This window comes from Spermophilus citellus, assembly GCF_964194105.1.
Source record: "Spermophilus citellus genome assembly, chromosome: 1".
In the NCBI taxonomy this organism is placed as follows: domain Eukaryota; kingdom Metazoa; phylum Chordata; class Mammalia; order Rodentia; family Sciuridae; genus Spermophilus; species Spermophilus citellus.
In genome coordinates this window covers 92,195,158-92,221,433 of record NC_138182.1, presented here as the reverse complement: position 1 = coordinate 92,221,433, position 26,276 = coordinate 92,195,158, and the positions used below count along the sequence as shown (strand labels likewise).

The 26,276-nt window shown below is 43.8% G+C and overlaps 1 protein-coding gene across 1 annotated transcript; it reads right to left on the bottom strand.

Moving 5' to 3' along the window:
* Positions 1-24,876: 24,876 nt before the first annotated feature.
* Positions 24,877-25,794, bottom strand: LOC308649610 (olfactory receptor 13G1-like; the record flags this gene model as incomplete). Its single annotated transcript, XM_081295295.1, has 1 exon — positions 24,877-25,794. One exon carries the CDS (start codon positions 25,792-25,794, stop codon positions 24,877-24,879), a length of 918 nt encoding a protein of 305 aa, XP_081151421.1.
* Positions 25,795-26,276: the final 482 nt, after the last annotated feature.

Here is a 26,276-nt window from a genome sequence, read left to right as displayed (position 1 = left end):
AAATGTAAAATTATTATTTGAGAAAAATAAAGAGAAAACAAAATTTAGTTTGAGATATAATTTAGAATTCCTTCAAAAATTGTAAGAAATCCAACAAGTGATACATACAAACTGTATTAGGAAAACTGGAAAATATTATGGAGAGAAATTTAAGGTGACTTAGATAAATAGAAGAATATACCACGTGGTGGGTCAGAGGAGTTCACATTCTGGAAATCAGAAATCTCTGTCCCCAGTTTTCCGTAGCTGCAGATCTAGCTGAAACTCCTTAAGTTTGTTTTTCTGCATTGAGAGCCAGATCCTCAAAGAAAGGAGCAGTTCTTAGAGAGTCCAGTTAGGAAGAACTAAGCAGGGGGTAAAGTGCACTGAAGACCAGCTCTCGGGGTGCCGGGGGTGGTGGGTGGACTTGCTACAGGCTGGACCTCTGCACTGCTGAGGCAGGCCAAGGCCCCCAGACAGACTTCAGACCTATTGCTCAAAGTGACGGGCACGAGTTTTTTGAAGGGACAGGGGAAAGAGGACACTCTCAAGGAGAGCGAGTCCTCTCAGAAAGGAGAGGGACAGAGTGCCTCTTCTGCCTTCCAGTTTCACTGGGGCCTTGAAGTCCTACCTGGTCCACCTCTTGACTCTTGCCTGACAGCATGGCACTGCATGGACCTCCTCCAGGAGAGGGTGGTGTGGCCCCAGAGCTGGAGTTTTTAAGAAAATTGATTCCCCCTCTTTTGCCTCAATTTCCTGCCTCCTTAGTCATAGCCCTTTGAAGAACCCCATTGGGCTTTCTTATTGAGGGTTTTGGTGTTTTGGCTGTGACATAGTTTTGGTGAAAAGGGAGGGTCCTGACATGGTCCTGGAAACGTGGTTTGTCTCCATTAAGGCTGGGGAGGCCAGACGCACCAGGCCTGTCCACCAGGTGCCTGCCTGTCAGATGAGGCTCCCTATGGCTTTCAGTGGCCCTGCACTGTCCTCCTGCTCTCCATTCATGACCCAGGAGCCACTAACAAAATTATTGCTGTGTAGACACACAGACCACTTGAACAGACTCCAGAAAAGCCACACATCCATGATTTACATAGCTTGTACTGTATGCCCATATCAAAGATGGCAGGGTAGGGGGACGGGGCTGGTCTTTCCAGGATGCTATCTTATTATTTGTATGATCTTATAATATGAAAGTAATGTGGCAGTCTCGTCTTGTTCTCATTCCCAAAGGGATACAGGGCCAAGCAGCAGTGTCCCCACGGGTTCTAACTGGTGTGCCACCTACTGCTATGTTCTGGGGACACCATGGCCACAGCGCTGTTACCGGGCAGCCTCATTTCTCTACCTGGAGCATCAAGGGGCCTCCAAGACAGAACTTTTTTTAAACAAAGATTGGGGCTTATTAAAAACGTGGGGAGGAGCGACCTGGTACATGGTCCCTCGTAGAACACAGAGGAGTTGGGTGACCTGACAGCCTTTGTTTTCCTCACTTGGCAACTTCAGGGTCTGGGATCCCTGCCAGTTCCACCTCTGCTGCAGGCGACAAGGGACTTGTTAGAGTGTTACAATGTAGCAATTAAAAACTTATAATTGAATAGAAGGAATTTCGAGCGCTTGCATCTGCACGGATCTCAGGAGAAGGACGACGGCGGTTGCATCCCTGGGGTTCCAGTCAGCTCCCCCAGCATTGTGGACAGTAATGAAGCCCAAGTTCACTCCAGGGGAGCTTGGGGACAGTGAGATCCAAGAGGAACTCGGGTTTCCCTGGGCCTAGTGCAATTCCAAACACAGCGCAGGAGCCTTGCTGATTATGCAGCAGGTTCTGTCTGTTAGGCTGAGAAAGGAGGCAGTGGGGGGCTCATTAGCTGGGATCAGGATGGACATGGGGCTTCTGATGTGGAGTCCCTTGATAGGGCTCATTTAATCCCTGTGTTTGTGCTTCATGGGACTCATCAGTCCATGATTTTTTTCCTGATGCAATAAATATTGACTTCTAGGATGAGTCTATTTCCCCCATGCGACTGCTGATTTTGGTATCTGCAGAACTTAACTCCAGATTCATAACTTACCTTCTTCCTTGTACAGCATTTAGAGTGAAATTACTATTGCACTGAAAATATAATTGACTATTTTATTTAGTGTTGAAACTGTCTAGTTCTTTAAATTCTCAAAAAGCTATTTAATTACTTAGAGTTTGCACACAAGTTTTACTTATTCATAAACCTAAAAAGTGAGGCTAGGATCTCCCCCATGGCAAAATAAATAAATAAATAAACTAACAAACGTTACCCATTTGGCAAAACATTCAATATACTCGGGAAAACATGGAAATCCTAGAATGTATTGGCTGATTTAGCTCCATGTCAGCCCACACGAGGAGGAGTGTTGATTTCCCCACAGAAACCCTGGGGTAAGGCAGGTTCCCTTAGCTCCTCCTCTCTTTCCTGTCACCGCAGTGAGTATTCTGCCCATAGCACTATTCTTTCTTTAGTATCTCACCTTCCCCAAGCCTCAACATATTTTTGAATGTTACTTTTATTGACATGCAAAATCATGTAGACCTACCTAACATGAAGAGAAAGATTCCCTAAAGATTAACTTGACAATGCAGAGCATCGAAGTGGAAATACCTGTGCCAGAGGCACTGGGTTCAAGGTCTGGGAGATTGAGGCCCGCCGGGACATGCTTGGCAGCACAAAGCAGAGAGTGTTGGCATAAATGCTGGGACCATGCTCGTTAGTGCCATGGCTGGGCAAGTGCTCCTCACAGAGCGTCCTGTCCAAATGGCTGCATCTTAGGAACATAAAAGACGAACATCCTGACAGAAATAGGTGTATCACACAAGGCACACAGAGCACAGGATGCACATAGAACAGGAAGGCATTTCTCATGGGGTTGGAGAAAATCTTTGAGAAAGTATTTATTTCAGATAGGCAGCAATAAATTGCCCCCTTCGTAGCTTCTGGTTATGATTTTGTCTGGGACTGGCAAGATTGATTTCATTTTGAATCAGCGCAGGGGTTGCAGGCTCAGGAGCCTGACTTCCACTTTAGGAAGAAGAACCATGCCAACTTCCGTGAAGGTGTGTGCCTTCCCACCAACAGTGTGCAAGGTCCCCTCCCTCCACACGCCCGCTGCCCTAGCTGTCTGTAAATAGCAGCCGCTCTAAAAGAAGTGAAGAGATACTCATTTGGGTTTTGATTTGCATTTCCTTGATGGTCAGTGCTGCTGGAGACCTTCACATTGACCTATTTGCCATTCATCTGACTCCTTGTGGGAAACATCTAAGCAGGTCTTGCTCATTTCTAGTCAGGTGCTGTACTTTCTTGCTACCGAGTACTTAAGTACCTTTTATACACTAGCCCTTTGTTGGAGGGACAGTTGAAAAGCTCTTCTCCTATTCTGTAATTGTCCCTTTACTCTGCTGTTTTCTTTTCTGTGTGTGTACACTTTTTAGTTTGATGCGATTTCATTTTTTCTCTTTTTGCTTTGTTTCCTTGAGGCCACTTTCCCTCAAAAATCATTGTCTAGACCAACATTATGGAGATTCTCTCTGTGTTTTCTCCTGGTAGATTCATAGCTTGGGGTCTTATGTTTTAACCCTTTCATCTATTGGGGGATGGTTTTGCATATGATGATGGCTACTGGTCTATTTCCACCCTCTGTGTGGATAACCAGTTTTCCCAGTACCATTTATTGAGGAAACTATTCTTTTCTCTGTGAGGCCTTGACAACTTTATCAAATACCAGTTGCTGTAAATGTGTGGATTCACTTCTGGATTCTCTGTTCTGTCCATTGGTCCATGTGCCTGATTTTTTCCTGGCATCCTGCTGTGTGGGTTAGCACAGCTTTGAAACGTGTTTTGAAGTCAGGAAATGTTATGCTTTCAGCTTTGTTGTTTTTTTCACAAGATTATACTTGCCTTGGAGTTTAGACATGGAGTTTAGGTTTTTCCCAGCTCTTGAATACTAATACAATCAACATTTTGATAATGAGTACATTGAATATGTAGATGATTTTGATATAGATTAAGTGGAATGTTTCCTCATTTATTTGCTATCTGGATGATCTTTACACACCAAAAGTACATGTTAAAAGTCTGTAGTTAGTTTCTACTACTCCCTCCAGACCTGTTAATATTTGCTTTGTTTGTGTTCTGATTTTAGAGGAATAATGCATTTACAATTGTTTTGTCCTCTTGCTGGTTTGACAGTTTTATATATTTAACTTGGTCCTGTTTTAGAGTTCACCTGTTTTTATAGATTTTTTTTTAAATCTGGTATGTGTGTGGCTCCTCCTGCTTCTTTCTGTTTCCCGTTTGTGTGGACTGTCTTTTCCCCTGGCTTCCCTTTCAGTCTGAGCACGTCCTTACAGGCAAGGAGAGTCTCTTGTAAGCAGCATGTGGGTCTTAAAAAAAAAAACACCAGAAAACACATACTGGTGTGGTGTTTGCATCGTCTACACAGGGACTCCACCTGTGAGTTAAATCAGGTGACTTCAGTACCCACCAGCAGCTTGGCCCGAGTGCAGAGCTCGCCAGTTCTGCTGGGCAGCAGAGCCTGGCCAACTGCTCTGCCAGAACTCAGAGTGAGGGCAGCAGCCCAGCCTCCCAGAGAATGGAAGACAGGTGGGGTTGCTCAGGGTCGTCCACCCAGAACCACGGGAAACCTTCATAGTGCAGGTCCAGCCTGCCAAGGAGCCTCTGTCAGACCAGAAGCTGGCTGTCTCTGCAACTGTGTGAACAGCACAGAGACATAGGACCCCCAAAACACAACAGCAGCCAAAGACACCTTGACCAACAGGCCATAGAGCAAGGGAGGCCCACGACACTCCAGAAGTATCCAAGCAGCTTCCTTACGTTCCCCCAACCCATATTTATCTCTTGGCAATGACAACAGTTTTTCAGAGAAGAAAACACAGCATTATTCATTTTCCACCCCAGGATCACCTACAGTTCCTATGTGTCTAATCTGAACATTTTAAAAACATAAACATCTGTGCATGATAAACTCTCTACCTTCATCGTATAAAATGGAGATGGTATATAAAGCTCCGCATTCTGAGATAAACACTTGGCAGAGTCAAGGTTGGACCCAAGCAGGTGCGAGAAACACACCATTTTGTATTGAAACCTGAAATCCCAGCCCTGCTATGGGGCCAGGGCTATGGACCTACATGGGTGTGTCCCGAGAGGCCTTTGTCACCTGCCTGTGCACTACTGTGAGGGGTGGGGATGGTGGGAGGTGGGCCACTGGGGTGTGCCCTTGGAGGGGTGGAGCAAGCAAGGCCCGCCCTTTTCTCTCTCACTTCCTGGCTGCCATGAGGTGATGAGGCTCCTCCACCAAGTGCTCCCTGACAAGATGCCCTGCCACACCACAGGCCCAGGAGCACTGATGCCAACAGACCATGGGCTGAAACAACGAGGCAATGTCTCTGCTAGTGCCTCAGGTCTATCTTACCAACAATACTTTCAGGAATGCCAACTTTAATTACTGTACGTGTCACATAGTGTATGAGAGATATTGTTTATGAATGATTCAAAACAGTATATTTTGATTTAAATCTTAATTGCTTTTCATTGAATGTGAAATATTAATTTGAAAGTGAAATCCCACTACCAGCAATAGACAGTTTTGTTGAAATACTCTAATAAGGAACAATAGCCAGTTCCATAAATAACTTTATTTTTATTTATTTTTTTATTGTTGGTCGTTCAAAACATTACATAGTTCTTAATATATCATATTTCACAGTTTGATTCAAGTGGGGTATGAACTCCCATTTTTACCCCATATACAGATTGCTGTATCACATCAGTTACACTTTCATTGATTTACATATTGCCATTCTAGTGTCTGATGTATTCTGCTGTCTTTCCTATTCTCTACTATCCCCCCTCCCCTCCCCTCCCCTCCCCTCCCCTTTTCTCTCTCTACCCCCTCTACTGTAAATCATTTCTTCCACTTGTATTATTCTTCTCTTACCCCTCCTTTCCTCTTATATGTAATTTTGTATAACCCTGAGGATCACCTTCCATTTCCATGCGATTTCCCTTCTCACTCCCTTTCCCTCCCGCCTCTCATCCCTGTTTAATGTTAATCTTCTTCTCAAGCTCTTCGTCCCTACCCTGTCCTTGGTTACTCCCCTTATATCAAAGCAGTCATTTGGCATTTGTTTTTAAGGATTGGCTAGCTTCACTTAGCATAATCTGCTCTAATGCCATCCATTTCCCTCCAAATTCTATGATTTTGTCATTTTTTAATGCAGAGTAATACTCCATTGTGTATAAATGCCACATTTTTTTTATCCATTCATCTATTGAAGGGCATCTAGGTTGGTTCCACAATCTTGCTATCGTGAATTGTGCTGCTATGAACATCGATGTAGCAGTGTCCCTGCAGCATGCTCTTATTAGGTCTTTAGGGAATAGACCGAGAAGGGGAATAGCTGGGTCAAATGGTGGTTCCATTCCCAGATTTCCAAGAAATCTCCATACTGCTTTCCAAATTGGCTGCACCAATTTGCAGTCCCACCAACAATGAACAAGTGTACCCTTTTCCCCGCATCCTCTCCAGCACTTGTTGTTGTTGGACTTCATAATGGCTGCCAATCTTACTGGAGTGAGATGGTATCTTAGGGTGGTTTTGATTTGCATTTCTCTGATTGCTAGCGATGGTGAGCATTTTTTCATGTACTTATTGACTGATTGTATGTCCTCCTCTGAGAAGTGTCTGTTCAGGTCCTTGGTCCATTTGTTGATTGGGTTATTTGTTATCTTATTGTCTAATTTTTTGAGTTCTTTGTATACTCTGGAAATTAGGGCTCTATCTGAAGTGTGTGGAGTAAAGATTTGTTCCCAGGATGTAGGCTCCCTGTTTATCTCTCTTATTGTTTCTTTTGCTGAGAAAAAACTTTTTAGTTTGAGTAAGTCCCATTTGTTGATTCTAGTTGTTAACTCTTGCACTATGGGTGTCCTATTGAGGAATTTGGAGCCCGACCCCACAGTATGTAGATCATAGCCAACTTTTTCTTCTATCAGATGCCGTGTCTCTGATTTAATATCAAGCTCCTTGATCCATTTGAGTTAACTTTTGTGCATGGCGAGAGAAAGGGATTCAGTTTCATTTTGATGCAAATGGATTTCCAGTTTTCCCAGCACCATTTGTTAAAGATGCTATCCTTCCTCCATTGCATGCTTTTAGCCCCTTTATCAAATATAAGATAGTTGTAGTTTTGTGGATTGGTTACTGTGTCCTCTATTCTGTACCATTGGTCCACCCGCCTGTTTTGGTACCAGTACCATGCTGTTTTTGTTACTATTGCTCTGTAGTATAGTTTGAAGTCTGGTATGGCTATACCGCCTGATTCACACTTCCGGCTTAGCATTGTTTTTGCTATTCTGGTTCTTTTATTATTCCATATGAATTTCATGATTGTTTTATCTATTTCTACAAGAAATGCTGTTGGGATTTTGATTGGCATTGCATTGAACTTATAGAGAACTTTTGGTAATATCGCCATTTTGATGATGTTAGTTCTGCCTATCCATGAACAGGGTATATTTTTCCATCTTCTAAGGTCTTCTTCTATTTCTCTCTTTAGGGTTCTGTAGTTTTCATTGTATAAATCTTTCACCTCTTTTGTTAGGTTGATTCCCAAGTGTTTTATTTTTGTTTTTGAGGATATTGTGAATCGGGTGGTTTTCCTCATTTCCATTTCAGATTTGTCACTGATATACAGGAATGCCTTTGATTTATGCGTGTTGATTTTATATCCTGCCACTTTGCTGAATTCATTTATTAGTTCTAGTAGTTTCTTTGTAGACCCTTTTGGGTCTTCTAGGTATAGAATCATGTCATCTGCAAATAGTGATAATTTAAGTTCTTCTTTTCCAATTTTTATGCCTTTAATTTCTTTCGTCTGTCTAATTGCTCTGGCCAGTGTTTCAAGAACTATATTGAATAGAAGTGGAGATAGAGGGCATCCCTGTCTTGTTCCGGATTTTAGAGGGAATGCCTTCAACTTTTGTCCATTCAGAATGATGCTAGCCTGAGGCTTAGCATAGATAGCTTTTACAATGTCAAGATAGGTTCCTGTTATCCCTAATTTTTCTAATGTTTTGAACATAAAGGGATGCTGTACTTTGTCAAATGCTTTCTCTGCATCTATCGAGATGATCATATGGTTCTTATCTTTAAGTCTATTGATGTGGTGAATAACATTTATTGATTTCCGTATGTTGAACCATCCTTGCATCCCAGGGATGAATCCTACTTGGTCATGGTGCACAATTTTTTTGATGTGTTTTTGTATTCGATTCGCCAGAATTTTATTGAGGATTTTTGCATCTAGGTTCATTAGAGATATTGGTCTGTAGTTTTCTTTCTTTGAGGTGTCTTTGTCTGGTTTCGGAATCAGGGTGATGTTGGCCTCATAGAATGAATTTGGAAGAGCTCCCTCTTTTTCTATTTCCTGAAATAACTTGAAAAGTATTGGTTTTAATTCTTCTTTAAAGGTTTTGTAAAACTTCGCTGTATATCCATCCGGTTCTGGGCTTTTCTTGGTTGGTAGTCTTTTGATGGCTTCTTCAATTTCATCCATTGATATTGGTCTGTTCAAATTGTGTGTATCCTCCTGACTCAGTCTGGGCAAATCATATGACTTAAGAAATTTATCGATGTCTTCAATATCTTCTATTTTGTTGGAATATAGGTTTTCAAAATAATTTCTAATTGTCTTCTGTATTTCTGTAGGATCTGTTGTAATATTGCCTTTTTCATCCCGTATGTTAGTAATTTGAGTTCTCTCTCTTCTTCTCTTCGTTAGCATGGCTAAAGGTCTGTCGATCTTATTTATTTTTTCGAAGAACCAACTTTAAGTTTTGTTAATTTTTTCAATAGTTTCTTTTGTTTCAATTTCATTGATTTCCGCTCTAATTTTAATTATTTCTAGTCTTCTGCTACATTTGCTGTTGTTTTGCTCTTCCTTTTCTAGGGCTTTGAGATGAAGTGTGAGCTCATTTATTTGTTGTTTTTTTCTTTTTTTGAGGAATGACCACCAGGCGATGAATTTTCCTCTTAAAACTGCTTTCATTGTGTCCCATAGATTCCGATATGTTGTGTCTGTATTTTCATTTATCTCTAAGAATTTTTTAATTTCCTCCTTTATGTCTTCTGTAACCCATTGATCATTCAGTAACATATTGTTCATTTTCCATGTGATGTAGGATTTTTCCTTCCTTCTTTTATCATTGATTTCCAGTTTCATTCCATTATGATCAGATAAAATGCATGGTATTATCTCCACCCCTTTATATTTACTGAGGGTTGCCCTATGGCATAATATATGGTCTATTTTTGAGAAGGATCCATGTGCTGCTGAGAAAAAGGTATATCCATTTGATGATATATGTCAGTTAAGTCTAGGTTGTTGATTGTGATATTGAGTTCTATAGTTTCTTTATTCAATTTTTGTTTGGAGGATCTGTCCAACGGTGAAAGAGGAGTGTTGAAGTCACCCATAATTATTGTGTTGTGGTCTATTTGATTATTGAACTTGAGGAGAGTTTGTTTTATGAATGTCGCAGCACCATTGTTTGGTGCATAAATATTGATAATTGTTATGTCTTGTTGGTGAATGGATCCTTTTAACAGTATATAATGACCTTCTTTATCCCTTTTGATTAACTTAGTCTTGAAGTCGATTTTATTCGATATGAGGATGGCCACTCCTGCTTGCTTACGAGAACTGTGTGCGTGGTATATTTTTTCCCATCCTTTCACCTTCAGCCTGTGTATGTCTTTTCCAATCAGATGTGTCTCCTGGAGGCAGCATATTGTTGGATTTGTCTTTTTAATCCATGATACCAGCCTATGTCGCTTTATTGGAGAGTTTAGGCCGTTAACATTCAGAGTTACTATTGATATATGGTTTGAACTTCCATCCATGTTTGAATGCTTATCTTTTTTTTTTTTTTTTAAATATTTAGTTTGTTTTTCCGTGATTATCTTTCCCCTCACCCTCTGTCTTTACTGAGGCACTTCCCACTGATGGTTTTGGTTATTGTTTTTCATTTCTTCCTCGTGTAGTATTTTGCTCAAAATGCTTTGCAATGCAGGTTTTCTGGCTGCAAATTCTTTTAACTTTTGTTTATCATGAAAGATCTTTATTTCGTTGTCATACCTGAAGCTTAATTTTGCTGGATACAGAATTCTTGGTTGGCATCCATTGTCTTTCAGTGTTTGAAATACATTGTTCCATGACCTTCTTGCTTTTAGTGTCTGTGATGAAAAGTCCGTTGTTAACCGTATTGGTTTACCCCTAAATGTAATCTGTCTCCTTTCTCTTGTAGCTTTTAATATTTTCTCTTTGTTCTGTATATTGGATATCTTCATAACAATGTGTCTTGGCGTTGGTCTACTGTGATTTTGTGTGCTCGGTGTCCTGTATGCATCTTCAATTTGTATATCTGTTTCCTTTTTTATTTCTGGAAAGTTTTCTGTAATTATTTCATTCAGCAGGTTTCTCATTCCCTTGGTGTGAATCTCTGTACCTTCCTCTATCCCGATGACTCGTAAGTTTGGTTTGTTTATGTTATCGCATAACTCTTGGATGATTTTCTCGTGATTTTTTACCAGCCTTTCTGAGTTGGCTAGACTCTTTTCAAGATGGTATATTTTGTCTTCATTATCTGACGTTCTGGTTTCTACTTGTTCCACTCTGTTAGTGATACTCTCAATTGAGTTTTTAATTTGGTTTATCATTTCCTTCATTTCTAGAATTATTGTTTGATTATTTTTTATAATCTCTATCTCCTTATAAAGATGCTTAACTTCTTCTTTTAGCTGTTTATGTAACTCATTCTCAATGTGTTCTTTCGCTGCTTGAATTTGCTGTCTTGTATCCTCTTTGAGGTTCCATTCCATCTGTCTAAGGTGTTCCTTGAGGTCTTTATATGACCATTTTTCTGATGACGCTAGGTCCTCCTGAATATTTAGGCTGTCCTGCATTGCTTGTACTCCTCTTCTTCCTTGCTTCTTGAAGCTGCTCATGTTGCTTCTTGTTCTGGTTGACTGCTGGGTTACTGTTTATTCCTATAAATTTATTTGATGCTAGGGAGGAAAGGTATTAGAAGGGAAGGGAAGAAGTCACTAAGGAGAATGAGAGTAGGCAGGTAGAATTCAAGGAAGGGGGGATAAGAAAAATGAAAAGAAAAAAGAAGAAAGAAATAGGAACTAAAAAAGAACAAAAATTAAAAAAATATATTAATAATAATTTAAAAAAATCAAAATTGATATTAGAAGAGAAAGAAGAAAAAAAAGAGAAAAGAAAGAAAAAACAAGATAGAAAAATGAAGATGAAAGAAAAACCCCCAATCAAGCCAGGGCTGGCTGCTGAGGTCTCTTGCACCAGCTACGGGGGTGTGGCTACCGGAGCGCAAGCAAAATTTGCTGAGGATTCTCAGCACCAAGCTCTACAAGCTTAGGGTCTGAGGGAATGGCAATCTGGAGGAGTGAGCCCAGGCGTTCATGAAAACAGGGCTCCCGGGAGCAGCAGACCTGGCCTGTAGCCAGTATTGTGGTGAGAGGGGCCTGGCTAGAGGAAAAGTGGAAGTGTTTGGACACAAGAGGAGGCCCTAGGCACTCAGGATTGGAGACTCGCCCAGTCTGGGAGGAGCTGCTGCACAGTGATTGGTTCCTGCGTACTGACGGGAAAGACTTGACCTGGGGGGCACATCGCCACCTAGTGGAAGAGAAGTTAATCAAACTCTAAGATGGCATTTATTAGTCTTTTTTATTGTTGTTGTTGTTGTTTTTTTTTTTTTTTTTTTTTTTTTTTTTTTTTTTTTTTTTTTTTTTTTTTTTTTTTTTTTTTTAGCCTGTGTCTCTTTATTGGTGAGTTTAAGCCATTAACATTTAGGGTTTTTATTGAGATATGGTTTGTTCTTCTAGCCATATTTGTTTACTAATGTTACTAAACCTGATTTGTTTTCCTCTTTGATTACTTTCCCCCCTTTACTGTCCTACCTCCCACTATTGGTTTTCAATGTTATTTTCCATTTCCTCTTCCTGTAATGTTTTGCCAAGGATTTTTTGAAGAGATGGTTTTCTAGCTGCGAATTCTTTTAACTTTTGTTTATTGTGGAAGGTTTTAATTTCATCTTCCATCCTGAAGCTTAATTTCGCCTGATACACAATTCTTGGTTGGAACCCATTTCCTTTCAGTGTTTGAAATATGTTATTCCAGGATCTTCTAGCTTTCAGAGTCTGTGTTGAGAGATCAGCTGTTATCCTGATTGGTTTACCCCTAAATGTAATCTGCTTCCTTTCTCTTGTAGCTTTTAAAATTCTCTCCTTATTCTGTATGTTGGACATCTTCATTATAATGTGTCTAGGTGTGGATCTCTTATGATTTTGCACATTCGGAGTCCTGTAGGCTTCTAGGATTTGGGATTCTGTCTCATTCTTCAAGTCTGGGAAGTTTTCTCATATTATTTCATTGAATAGATTGTTTATTCCTTTGGTTTGGAGCTCTATGCCTTCCTGTATCCCAATGACTCTTAAGTTTGGTCTTTTAATGTTATCCCATATTTCTTGGGTGTTCTGTTCATGGTTTCTTAGCAGACTTGCTGAGCTGTCTATGTTCTTTTCAAGTTGAAATACTTTGTCTTCATTGTCTGATGTTCTATCTTCTAAGTGATCTACTCTGCTGGTAGTATTCTCAATTGAGTTTTTAAGTAGGTTTATTGCTTCCTGCATTTCTAGGATTTCTATTTGTTTGTTTTTTATTACCTCTATCTCGCTGTGAAATTGATCTTTTACTTCCTGGATTTGTTTATGTAGTTCCTTGTCAAAGTGATCTTTCATTGTCTGATTTTGCTGTCTCATGTCTTCCTTGAGACTCCAGATCATCTGAAGCATGTATATCCTGAACTCTTTATCTGAAATTTCATCTGTTGCAGGTATTACCTCTTCTAAAGTTGAGTTGACCTGCATTGCTTGTGGTCCTTTCTTTCCTTGTCTTTTCATACTGCTCACGTTTCTTTCCGCTTGGTGAAACTGTTGTGTTTTTGAAATTTTCCCCCTATTTATTTATATTGCTCTTGTATAGTTGGGAAATCTTCCTTGCAGGGTGGGTAGTGGCTGTGCTCCTCCTCTAATTAGGGTGATCTGTCTACCACGCTGGTCGGTCGCAGGTCTGCCCACCCTGCAGGCACGGGTGGCAGCACTGCTCTGCCCCCACTCCAATTGTGGTGACGTAACTACCACACCTTCGGGTCGTTGGTCCTGATCCGGGTGTGGGCGGTGGCTCTGCTCGGCCCCTGCTCCAATTGGTGTGACGTGTCTACCATGCTGGCAGGCCTCTAGGCCTGTTCCACCGGTGGGTCGCAGGTCTGCCTACCTTGCGGGCTCGGGTGGCAGTTCTGCTCAGCCCCCACTCCCAATGGGAGTACCTGACTGCCTCTCCAACGGGTCGCTGGGCCTTTTCCGTACACGGGCGGCAGCTCTGCTCCACCCCCACTCCAACCAGTGTGACATGACTGCCTCGGTGCTACATGTCCACCATGCTGGCAGGCTTCCGGGCCTGTCCTGCCAGTGGGTCGCAGGTCTGCCTACCTTGCAGGCTCAGACGGCGGCTCTGCACAGCCCCTACTCCAAATGGGGTGACTTGGCTACCGCGCTGTCGGGTCGCTGGTCCTGTTCTAGGCGTGGGCGGCTACTCTCTTTGGCCCCAGCTGCAGTTGGGGTGTCGTGATACCACGCCGGCGGGTCACTTGGCCTGCTCTGGGCGCAGGCGGCAGCTCCACTCTGCCCCCCAGGCCCCCACAGCACCCAGCAGGACCAGACCGAGAAGCAGTCACTGCAGGTTCCCCAGCCCTGGGCCACAGCAGCTTCGGGAGCCAGAATCCGGCCTCTCCGATCCTGGTGCACGCTCCCCTAGGAGCAGGCTCCAAGGAGCGACCCCCACGGGTTCCCCAGCCCCAGGCCAAAGCAGCTCCGGGAGCCAGAGCCCGGCCCCTCCAAGCTCTCTGAGCTCGGTGCACGCTCCGCTGGGAGCAGGCTCAAAGATGCAGTCCCCGCGGGCTCCCCAGCCCCGGGCCAAAACTGTTCCGGGAGTCAGAACCCAGCCGCCCCGAGCTCAGCGCATGCTCCACATGGAGATGGCCTCAACACGCAGTCTCCGCAGGTTCCCCAGCCCTGGGCCAAAGCAGTCCCAGGAACCAGAATCCGGCCACTCAGAGCCCAGTGCACGCCTTGCCAGGAGCGAGCCCCAAGGAGTATTCTCCACAGGTTCTCCAGCCCCGAGCCTGAGCGATCTGTCTGCGAGACGCAGGCAAATACCAGCCTGAAATCACCTGTTCCATAGCTGAATGAGCTGAGTTCAGTAGAAAACAGGGGTGATTACATCAGCTCTCCAAGATGGCGGCTGGTGTCCTCCTCTGTGGTCTGACCGGTGTCGAGAACCGAACTGGACCGCTTCTGTCCTCTGTCTCAAAGCCGGAACTCAGCACTAAGCATGGCCATTGCACCACTGGCAGGAGACCCAGAATCCGCATCGCTGCACCCCTGCTCCGGCACCTCGTCGCTTCCCAGCACGCGCCGCAGACTCCAGCTGGGGGGCGGTCCGCCGATCAGGCAATGCGACCCTCCGTGCGGAGAAATCGCCCGCGACCGAGCCCCCGCAGCCGAACCTCGCGCGATGGAAATCCATCCACTAGATTCTGGAGCACCTCAATTTCACTGGAAATTTCCAACAAGATAGCCTTCAGCTGTTTCACCTCATCTTTCTCCCGCACAGTGACACGGCGCACTGGGGTGATGCACTCCCTTCGCCGCCATCTTCCTATACCCCCCATAAATAACTTTAAAATTCTAAGAGTATTGGTATGCTAGTAATCACATATTTGGTTTCTTTTAATACTCTTTTAATCTTGTAAAGAATGTCTTTTATAAACATCCTTTTTATTGATTGACCATAACATGGCAAAATGTGTAGTCACTGTTCCTGAAAAGTTATTCAAATGATACATCCAGAGATAATGAGAAATTCTTACAGAATTTTGTAATAGTATATATTTTGGATTAAAGAAATTTCATAGTTGTTGGAGTGCCATGAAATTAATACTTGCTGTAGTTTATACTTTTTCTGTATGTTTCAAATCAGCTGTGTACCATTTGTACTGAGAACACCACAGAATGAACTATCCAAAGTCCATTGATTTTAATATGTGTTTTGGTTTGTAAACAAATTATAGTAATTTCTTGCACATTTTGGAAATTAATTATATAAGAGTTTATGTATCTGCTCATAGATACAGTATGTAAATAAAAATGTCATTCACAAGAAAATAAATAAATTAATTAATTAATTAACCTTTCCTTCTTTTAAGTTGATTACTTCAGGATTTTTGTCACAGTGATGGACAACATAACAACACAGAAAACTAGTACTGAGAAGCCAGGTTGTTGCTTTGAGTACACCTGGTAAAGTTGTCCAGAGCCTTTGGAACTGTATTGTGGGAGGATTTGGGAAATCTGAGAGTAACAGGCTAGAAAAAGCTGGATTGTTACAAGCATATCTTAATCTGTGATTCTGGTGAGGGTTTTGAAGACCAGGCAACTGATGGCAATGCAGACAGCAGAGGCTGTGTGCTCGAGGTTTCCCTAATGGAGACCCTGCTGGGGAATGTTCTAGAGGCCATCCGTGTTACATCACAGCCTCCACACACACCAGAGGTTCAACAGGGTTAAAGTATAAACTCCTTTTTCCTTTTCTTAAGAAGAAAACCCACAGCACCCTGCTAGCACAAAGCTGCCTTGGGAATGTTCCCCTGGGATCCATGTCCATGTGTTCGGCCAGCAAGGTGCTCAGAGGCCAGGGCAGCGATGATCAGGTGAGGCTGTGGCAGCAGTTGGGAAAGCCTGCTGAGGGAAGCCACAGGCAGTGAGCCAAGGCACCCCAAGGAGAGGACATGTGGCTGCAGCCAGCACAGCCACAGGGCAGGACTGCCAAGCCCTCTGGAGCTCACGTCCTGCCCTGTGTGCCCAGTGGTCAGGCATGGAGACTCACGGTAGTCCTTCCTTGTACATCCCTGTTCCTCTACCTGAGATGGGAAGGTACACTCTGCCATTGTATCCTGGAAATTCGTAACTTGTGTTTTTACTTTTTATTTTTACCGTGGTGTACAGCAGTTTTCTTGAGCCTCAGAAGAAGTCTGTGAGCAATGCTGGGACTGTCAGGACTTTGGGGACTCTTGGAGATGGACCAAGTGTGCTTTGGAAGGCAGAACGCCATAGTGTGGATAAATGTCCCCTGGCCTCTGTGTTGAAGGCTTGGTGCCCAGGCTGTGGTGCTGGTGGGAGGTGGTAGAGCCTTCAGGAGGTGGAACCTCGTGGAAGGAACTGACATATTCAGGGGCATCCCTTGAAGGAGCTATTGGGACCCTGGGCTCTACTTTCTTTGTGTCTCTCTTTGTTTTTCTTTACTGTTGGCGCCCGAACAGGGACCCTTCCAAACAGACATGTTAATGGGGAAGGGAGTAGCTTACCGCCTGGAACAGGCTTTTGACATGCATCTTTCATGGGCTGGTACCGGCCCCTAATCAGTAAGCTATGGGAGATTCCCTATCTGACACTCAATGTTGTCATCATCATCAGGCTGAACTTTCTGATTTACTCTGCAAGGCTGCACATACTATAAGTAATGCTAACCTCACTGCTTTGCTGGCAGAAATAGATTCTTTTTGCCCCTGATACCCAGGAAGTGGTTCTTTACATTAAAAAGATTGGGAAGATAAGGGTAAAAGGCTTCATGAGAAGCCACAAGCTCCTGTGCTTATGCTGCAAGCTTGGTTTCTTTGTCAAGATGCCATATCTAAACTTAAGCTTTATAATTCTCAGACCATGCTCTCTTTCCCTCCCATGCCCAAACAGCTGCCCCCTGCCACAGGCAGAGCCTCCTGGGTGCATGGCCCCTTTAAATCATCACTGATGCTCCCACTGCTGTAGGCAGCAGCCATTACCTCACCCCTCTAAATGCCGATTTAACTAAAAGTTCACAGCAAATACAGGAGGAAAGAAAGGCTCATAAATGTCTCATAAAGCTGTTTGTCCTATTAGGTTGGATTCCGCTCACGCCAATTAAAGCATGAACAATTTTTTAAAAAAGAAAAAGAAAATAATAGTAACTGTCCAAGAAAAATTATATAAATTGCAACACTATGCTTTAGGAGAATAATCTTACAAAAGAAAAAATGGTCGCAGCAGTTTTCCTTACTTCCTGTTTTCTGCTGGATCTCTGGCTCTCCTAGCCTTATATTTAAAATGTGAATTACAGGCCTACAAGTTTACCAGGCTTATGAAAAAACAGTTTAGACAAAAGACAAAAAGCGTCCCTTTTCAGTCTAAACCACTTGGCTGGCTCTTATCTGTGTTCTGCCGGCTTTCTTAACCAGCTCCTCCCTAATGTCACAGCTCAGAAAGAGGAAAGTAGAAAGATTCCAAATGTACAAGTTTTCTTTTTCAAAAAGCATTTTTTTTCCTGAGAATTTCACAGAATTCCACCTGACTCTTATCTGAGCTAAAGGTGCACTCTGATCTGATGAAGAAGTTAGTATTGAGGCCACATAAGTGTTTTAATACTCTGCATAAGTTAATGTATTTTTCTGATCAGTCTTGTTTTATCTAACTATAAAGGTTTCTACATTCTGTCCTTGTCCAGAGGCCAATTTCTCCAGGGTTAGTTCTCAAATACATTCAAAATTTTCTTTTAGTAAAATCCTTAGGAGGATATAGACATGGTGATGTTGAGGATAAATCTGATAACCATCAAGGACAAATATCTGGCTATCTGAAACCTTCAGTGTTCATCATGGCTGTTGGATTTTATACCTGACATTTCCAGTTGTACAGACCTGCCCTATATCTATGTATTAGGTACTTAATATCAAAATTGCCATTTAGACAAATAAGCACTCATAAATGAAAATTTAAACAAAAAAAATGGATACAAATAATTTAATTCAAATCAAGTAATCAAATAAAAATATGGATATCTTTAAAATTCCGACTCATAAATGTTTTCTAGGTGGTTAGACAATTAATAAAGTGTTAATTTCTATAAATCTCTAAAATGTAATGTAATATTCATTGCTTCTAAAATTTTTCTTCAATGGGAAAGAGATGATTAATACTGTTAATTACATTTTTCTGATATTTTAATTTTTAACAATTAAAATGAGTATATTAAATTCAACATAAATGGGACTAATCTTCATAAATATTGTTTCTTAAATAAATAAATTAAAAATTACAGCTTATGCCCAATGGATCTCTCCTTCTTCCCAGTTGTGAAAGAAACAAGACCCTGCCTCCTTTCTTTATTTAACTCCTTCTTTAAAACAGGCTTTACCAAAAAAATTAATAAAAAGTTATTAACAGTAATGGTGGATTGACTTCCTGTATCTAATGTGTCATTGTTATTAATAATCTTTGTTAAAACACCTTATGATTTTTATAGCAGTAGTTGCTAATTATAATACAAAATTATATATATATATATATATATATATATATATATATATATATATATATGAAAATGATTATATTCTCCTCATTTTTTTAGGCTGCAATATTTTGCCTTTTGCTAATATGTATGCTCAATTAATTGCTGATGATCATATTAAAATTTTATCCTTAACAAGCAAGGACATTTACATTTTATACCTAACTTATGGAAAAACTTTACTTCTCTAAAACTTACAGTTTTCCTCTACTATCAAGCTGTATTAACAGATTTTTTTTAGCACCAATTGCTTTTCACCACCTCTTGATGGCCAATTCTCTTTGTTATATCAGGTTATACATTTCCCCTCTTCCTTAATTTTTATCATTCCTCTTATACATGGGTTAACAAATACAGACAGAACTAAACAAACTGGAGTAATATCTATTTTTAATAATGAAAAATAACTATCATACCCTACCTCAAACCTCTCCACAGCAAGCTGAATTAGTCACCTTTATCCTGATGCTGAGGTTATTTTCTACTACTTGAAACATTATCCCAGATTCTCAATACATAGCTAAACTTGTTCCTCATATTTTTATAGTTGTGTTATGCCCTCATTTGGATTCCGATTTACCATCTCTTTTATTTTTACCCTTTAAACTCCTTTACAGCACCGTAAATCTCCTCTCTTCCTTGCTCATATACACAGCCACACCTCTGTCACACACTGACAGAGGGTAACACTCACACGGACGAAGCATGAGATTCCCTTTCCCTTCATTTCCAGATGCTGTAAAATCTCATGCATTTCTTCATCCAAACCCTTGCTCACTAGTAAAGATGTTTCCATTTCTTCCCAACAGGCTCATCTGTGGTCAGTAACTGTTCCCCCACTTTCCAGTCTCCTGTGTGGGAGTGTGTAAATCATGGGCCTGTGTTCCAGTGCACTTTGACAAGTGGATATGACCTGTTTCCCTCCTTTTCATACTTGTACCTTTCTTCATGTTTTTATTGATAATCACTCTGGGTTAATTGGGGTAGTGCCCACAGGTCTAAAAAAGTATCTACTTACTTTTCTTATTTATTACTCTACTTTGCCACTGTGGGAAAGCCTAAAAAATGGATAATGCCCCTGCATACATATCCTGTGGTTTTGCACAATCTTATACTCACTAAAATATAATTTAACCTATAAAATTCCTGACAAGATCTAATTAAGTAAACATGTTTTGCCCTGAAGACATATCTCTTAAAACAAAAACAAAAACAAAAAAGGGATCTAGACTCTCTCATGTTAATAATGCCTTGAATATTGCTTTATTTACAGTTAAAGCACTCAACATGCAATACAAAGTTATTACTCACAAATGCTCATCTGCCTTAGATAGTCATTTTATTCCCAAACATCCATTGCCAAAAAATTTATGTAAAATATAGGGTTCCACCAGACCCAGGGTTAGAAGACCCCATGCCTCTCATCTCATGGGGAAGGATGGATTGCTGTGCCCACACCAGCAGGTCCTGTGTGGACTCCAGCTTGGTGGGTGAGACTTGTCAATCATGAGTTGGCATCAGGGACTTCACAACCCAATCCCCAAGTTCCATTTGGATGAGGAGATTCCACTGAACCAAAAGACAAACACTGTCTTCAAAAAAGAAAGAACAAGAGGGCCCTGTGATATTCAACCTCCAGTGATTTGGGAAGATAAAAAATCATCAACAACCTCAGATCAACGGCTGTTGGCTAAAAAGGGGTTAAAACACACTGCAGAAAATTTGGCCACTGCTTTGTTTGCCAAACTTACCCACAAAACTCTGTCAATGTTTTGATCCTTATGATAATGTTGTTGTGCTGATGTACCTCAGCTATGGGGAAATCCAGAAAAAAATCAGACTCCTTGTTCATAAGTGGATGTTTCCCAGTACTGGGATTGTTATGTTAGGCTTGTTACTGTTAATATCCTTTTTTTTTTTTGCCTCTGCCAATATTAAAGAGAAAGCAAATGTTATTCATCCAAAAGGCCATACAAAACAAGAAAGGCGAGCTGTAAGGATTCTGGCTGTGGAAATGTACAAGGCGCCTTCCTCTGGTGGGCAAACTCCCGGAGGGTAACAGGCGCCCTGTTATCCACTTTGGAATATTCTACAGTTTCTCCCTGGAACTAGTAAGATAACTAATACATGCTCAATGCTAGCTGCTATAGCAATGTCCTTGGAAAGGGGCCTCTGTGCTAGAGTCTTATTAGCCTTGACCTTGATCTCAGACACTCAGCTGGGAATACAGGAACTTTCTTAGACACCACTGTGTCGCTGCACCTAAATCTGCCCATACAACAGTAACGTCACACAATGAGTAAAACGAACGGATGATGACAATGACCTGATGTAACCTATGGATATGAGTAAAGCTGGCAGCTCAGATGAGCAGCCCCTTTTACTCTGCTCCTGCACCTTGCTCATCTGTGTGTCTTTTAGTTTTTCTTTGGTCTCTCTCCTTTGTCTCCTACCCACCATGAGGCGAGCAGCCTCCTCTAGCTCAGCCTTCCCACCATGATGATCTGTCTCACCACAGGCCCCGCAGCAGGGAAGCCAACCAAGCATGAACTGAAACCTATGAAACCATAACCCTTTCCCTGTCCACTTCAAGGTCATCCTCTCGGGTGTTCTGTCATAGCAATGGGAAGCTGAGAAATGCAATGAACCGCCGTTGTACTGAGACAGTGAATGTTGGAAGTCTTTTTGGTTACAATATAGACTTCCCTTAATAAGGCCCTGAGGTTGAATATTTAAAGAACATCATGGATTCAGAAGATTTTAAACAAGTCACAATAATTGAAGTGACTAATTAAAGTATCACTCAAGTAACTTGTCATCATTTTTGAGACAGATTCATTAAGTTGCCAGGCTGGCCTTGAACTTGTGGTCCTCCTGCCTCAGTCTCTCCAGTCGCTGGAACTGCAGGTATGCATCCCACACCAACCTTCCAAGTGAATTAATGCAACTCCTTGTGGAAAACAAATCCACCATACACATTGATCCTCTCTATTCCCGTTCACATAGCCACAAACAAATGGCACAAAGCACTCAAACCATGCTGTCCCTTACCCTGAAAGTTGAAATGACCCCTGAGCCCACAGTAAAGATGGATGTTTGTGCAGTTTAAGGTGTTAGCCACTGTGTATAGAGGGAGTAAAGATAGAGCTCCAACTCCACCCAGCCGACACAGCCTGTAGGTGCACACCCAGGACCCTGAGGAGAGCCGACTCACCTGCAGCTGCACACCCAGGACCTTGGGCAGGTAGATAGCAGTGATCAGCCTCCTCCTGGGCTTCACCAATGCATGTTGGGTGTGACGGGCAGCTGAGAATCACATAAGAGCCTAAATACAAGGAGGTGCCATATCTGTATTTACATATCACTCAGTGCCCTCTGTGACACTGACAGAAAATAACATGGAAGCAACAGTGAAAATTTCTGAGAGTTGAGAAAACATTCTGTTTGAAAATTTTCTACCTCAGTGTTTTCTGAGAGGAGCTGGTAGTGAACCCAGGGCCTTGTTCTTGGTAAGCCTGCACCATGCGAACCGTTCCCCATCCCCACTGAGGTGTTCAAACACTAAGGGGAAAAAAAGAGTGTCTGGAGATCTGTGGTGAGGTGTGGTGAGGTGAGGTGAGGTGAGGTGTGGTGAGGTGTGGTGAGGTGAGGTGAGGTGATGAGGTGAGGTGTGGTGTGGTGAGGTATGGTGAGGTGAGGTGAGGTGTGGTAAGGTGTGGTGAGGTGAGGTGAGGTGATGAGGTGAGGTGTGGTGTGGTGAGGTATGGTGAGGTGAGGTGAGGTGTGGTAAGGTGTGGTGAGGTGAGGTGAGGTGAAGTGAAGTGAGGTGAGGTGTGGTGAGGAAAGGTGTGGTGAGATGAGGTGAGGTGAGGTGTGGTAAGTTGAGGTGAGATGTGGTGAGGTGAGGTGAGGTGAGGTGATGAGGTGAGGTGTGGTGTGGTGAGGTGATGAGGTGAAGTGTGGTGTGGTGAGGTGAGGTGAGGTGAGGTGAGGTGATGAGGTGAGGTGAGGTGAGGTGTGGTGAGGTGAGGTGAGGTGAGGTGAGGTGATGAGGTGAGGTGTGGTGTGGTGAGGTATGGTGAGGTGAGGTGAGGTGTGGTAAGGTGTGGTGAGGTGAGGTGAGGTGAAGTGAAGTGAGGTGAGGTGTGGTAAGGAAAGGTGTGGTGAGATGAGGTGAGATGAGGTGTGGTAAGTTGAGGTGAGATGTGGTGAGGTGAGGTGAGGTGATGAGGTGAGGTGTGGTGAGGTGAGGTGATGAGGTGAGGTGTGGTGTGGTGTGGTGTAGTAAGGTATGGTGAGGTAAGGTGAGGTGAGGTATGGTGAGGTGTGGTGTACTAAGGTATGGTGAGGTGAGGTGAGGTGAGGTATGGTGAAGTGTAGTGAGGTGAGGTGAGGTGAGGTGAGGTGTGGTGAGGTGTGGTGAGGTGAGGTGAGATGAGGTGAGGTGTGGTGAGGTGAGGTGAGGTGAGGTGAGGTGTGGTGAGATGAGGTGAGGTGTGGTGGGGTGAGGTGAGGTGAGGTGTGGTGAAGTGAGGTGAGGTGAGGTGTGGTGAGATGAGGTGAGGTGTGGTGAGGTGAGATGAGGTGAGGTGTGGTGAGATGAGGTGAGGTGTGGGGTGATGTGGAATGGTGTGGGGTGGGTGAGGTGAGGTGAGGTTTGGTGAGGTGAGGTGAGGTGTGGTGAGGTAAGGTGTGGTGAGGTGAGGTGAGGTGAGGTGTGGTGAGGTGTGGTGATATGAGGTGGGGTGAGGTGAGGTGTGGTGAGGTGTGGTGATATGAGGTGGGGTGAGGTGAGGTGTGATAAGGTGAGGTATAGTGAGGTGAGGTGAGGTGAGGTGAGGGGTGATGTGGTTTGGAGTGGGGTGGGTGTGGCGACTATGGGTGACAATAGCTTTGGTGACTGAAAGTAGCTGAGAGCAGATACTGAATGTTCAGATAGATGGTGAGTGTGAGGAGCCGCACACACTGCCCAGCTGGGTGTGACCATTTCCCCATGTGAGCGTGCAAAGCCTCAGGCTGCTCACCACAGCTGCGTGGCTTCAGTTTGCTGCAGCAGGGCTGGGAACATGCTGGGAACAGGTGCCGGTGCGCTAGACAAAATAACCGCACTCACGGCTCTTCACTCCAGACAAGGGGCGCACATTCATGTGATTATCTAGTCTGTTCTTTCCTGCAAAGATGGGTCTGTCTATCAGTCTGACTTGTCTGTTTGGGAGGATAGCGCAGTGGAAGAGGGTGCCTGTGATGGACTGAGGGACAGCTGTCACCCTGAAGAGCTCAGAAATGTTGTTGTCCTGCTCATGTTGGGTCAGAGAACAGCGGGAGCCGAGCCGGCCACTGATGTGGAGGGAAAGGGAAGCAAGACCCTCCATAGACACCATGGAGCACAGATGTTAGCGGGTTGCCCACACCTCAGGAGCGAGCAGGGTCCCTTGGCAGAGACGAGAACCACTGTGTCTTCACCACTTACTGCTTAGTGACCTTCCTCCACCTGTGTCAAATCAATCACCTTATCATAGCCACTCAGTCTCAGGGAAAACCCCCATTTCCATGGCCCTTCGCCAATTCAACCCACACAATTCCAAGTAAGTCCTCTTCACAGCCACCGTGTCCCATAGGCTGGTTGTGGCCTCCCACAGAAGCCTGGCCGGTGGCCCCATGAGCCTTCACGGTGGCCTTCACTGCAGGGTACCATGCGATTCACCCTCTCGCCATTAGGTGCAGGCTTACTAAGAATTGATGTTAAGTACACAAAGCATTTTTAATGATGATTTATAGTTCTTGTATCCATGGAGTAAAAATTCTAAAGCAGGCAGCAATGAAACGATGGTATTATTTTAATAACTGTGGAAAATTCATCTGCATAGATTTAAAAATTACTGCCTCAAAAGCTTGACTGTGACATGGATTTCAAGGAGGGAAAACTGTGCTGTTCCTGTGACAAATATTTTCCACAGTGACAAAATATATTTCTCTGCTGTGTAAATTGGGGTTGACTCACAGACTAGTGCATTCTTTCACATCAGCAGTGACATTCATCATGTACGCACGTGGGACACGCAGGCTGCTGTAAGTCACTGTGTCCATGCACACAGGTGAATTGTAGGTGTGCATTTTACACACACTGGGAGAATGCAGTGAGGTGTGTTTGTGAGTGTGCTGTGTGTGTGGCATCATAAACATGTTCACAAGAGGAGAACGGAGTTGTGGAGAAGACCAGGGACAGGAAGAAGCATCAGGAAGGGAAACTGGGGACAGAGCTATGAAAGCCCCTCAAGCCTGAGACGTGTGACACCGACTCCAGAGGAGAGAGGTCATGCCCCCTGAACCCGCTAATGCTTCAAAAGCACCTTCCTGACCCCCGCCTGCATCTCCTTGTTGCGGAAGCTGTACACAATGGGGTTCAGCATGGGCGTCACCAGGGTGTAGAGTGCAGCCACCACCTTGTCCTTCTCGAAGGTGTAGCTGGAGGCGGGGCGGATGTAGGTGTAGATCACGGGGCAGTAGTAGAGGGACACCACAATGAGGTGGGATGAGCAGGTGGAGAAAGCCTTCTTTTTGCCCTCTGCGGAGCGGATGCGCAGGATGGCCCTGATGATGAAGCCGTAGGAGATGCAGGTCAGCGTGAAGTCCCCCACAGCCAGGGTGATGTCAGCTATGTACACCATCACCTCGTTGATCCTCACAGGGCTGCAGGACAGGGTCAGCAGCGGGGGTATCTCACAGAAGAAGTGGTCAATGGTATTCGGCCCACAGAAGGTGAGCCTCAGGATGAGACCCGTGTGCACCCAGGAGTTGGTGACGGCGATGGCCATGACAAGGCTGAGCAAGGCCACGCACGTGCAGGGGTTCATGATGGTGCTGTAATGAAGGGGGAAGCAGATGGCCACGTAGCGGTCATAGGCCATGGTGGTAAAGAGCACCATCTCGGCCCCCAGGGACCAGGTGAAGAAGAAGAGCTGGGACATGCAGCTGCTGTAGGAGATGGTGCTGTCCGTGGACAGCATGGTCCACAGCACCTCGGGGATGATGCTATTGGTGCAGACAATGTCCACGATGGCCAGCCCCAGCAGGAGTATGTACATGGGCGTGTGCAGCGCGGCATTGCAGATGATGGCGACCACAATGAGCATGTTGCCCAGGAACGCAACCATGTAGATGAGGAGGAGGACACAGAAGAGTACACCCTGCAACTCTGGGTTCTGGGTGAGCCCCAGCATGATGAACTGAGTGACCACGGTGTGGTTCATCCTGCCTGGGACAGGTGCCAGGGGCTGCTCGGTGCACCACAGGGGTAAAGGACCCGGGGGTGTTGCCAGGGCACACTGGGGAGGGGGTTGCGCCTTGCGATATGAATATGGGTTGGTGAATGCCGCAGCCCGAATCCCTTAGGACGGAGCTCTGGTGTCCAGGCAGGGTCCTCTACTCTCCAGGCGGGTTCCACTTTCTGGTGCGTGGTCTTCCATGGAAGACTGGAATAAACTAAAGGCAGAGGTTGGGGAGAAAATACAAGAGAAATAAATGACTTAATATGCTCCAGTACTGTGGTTCTGTGGCCTCAGCCACGCGTCTGAGAATGATTTCCACTTATGTCCTAATACACACGTCCTGTGCAATGTAAGCCAAAAACATGCACCTCGGTCATCCCGCTGACTGCACGCAATTCAGGTCTTACCTGAAACACACCTGAGTTGGAGTATCTGCAACAGTGGAAGCTGGCAGGCCAATCAAG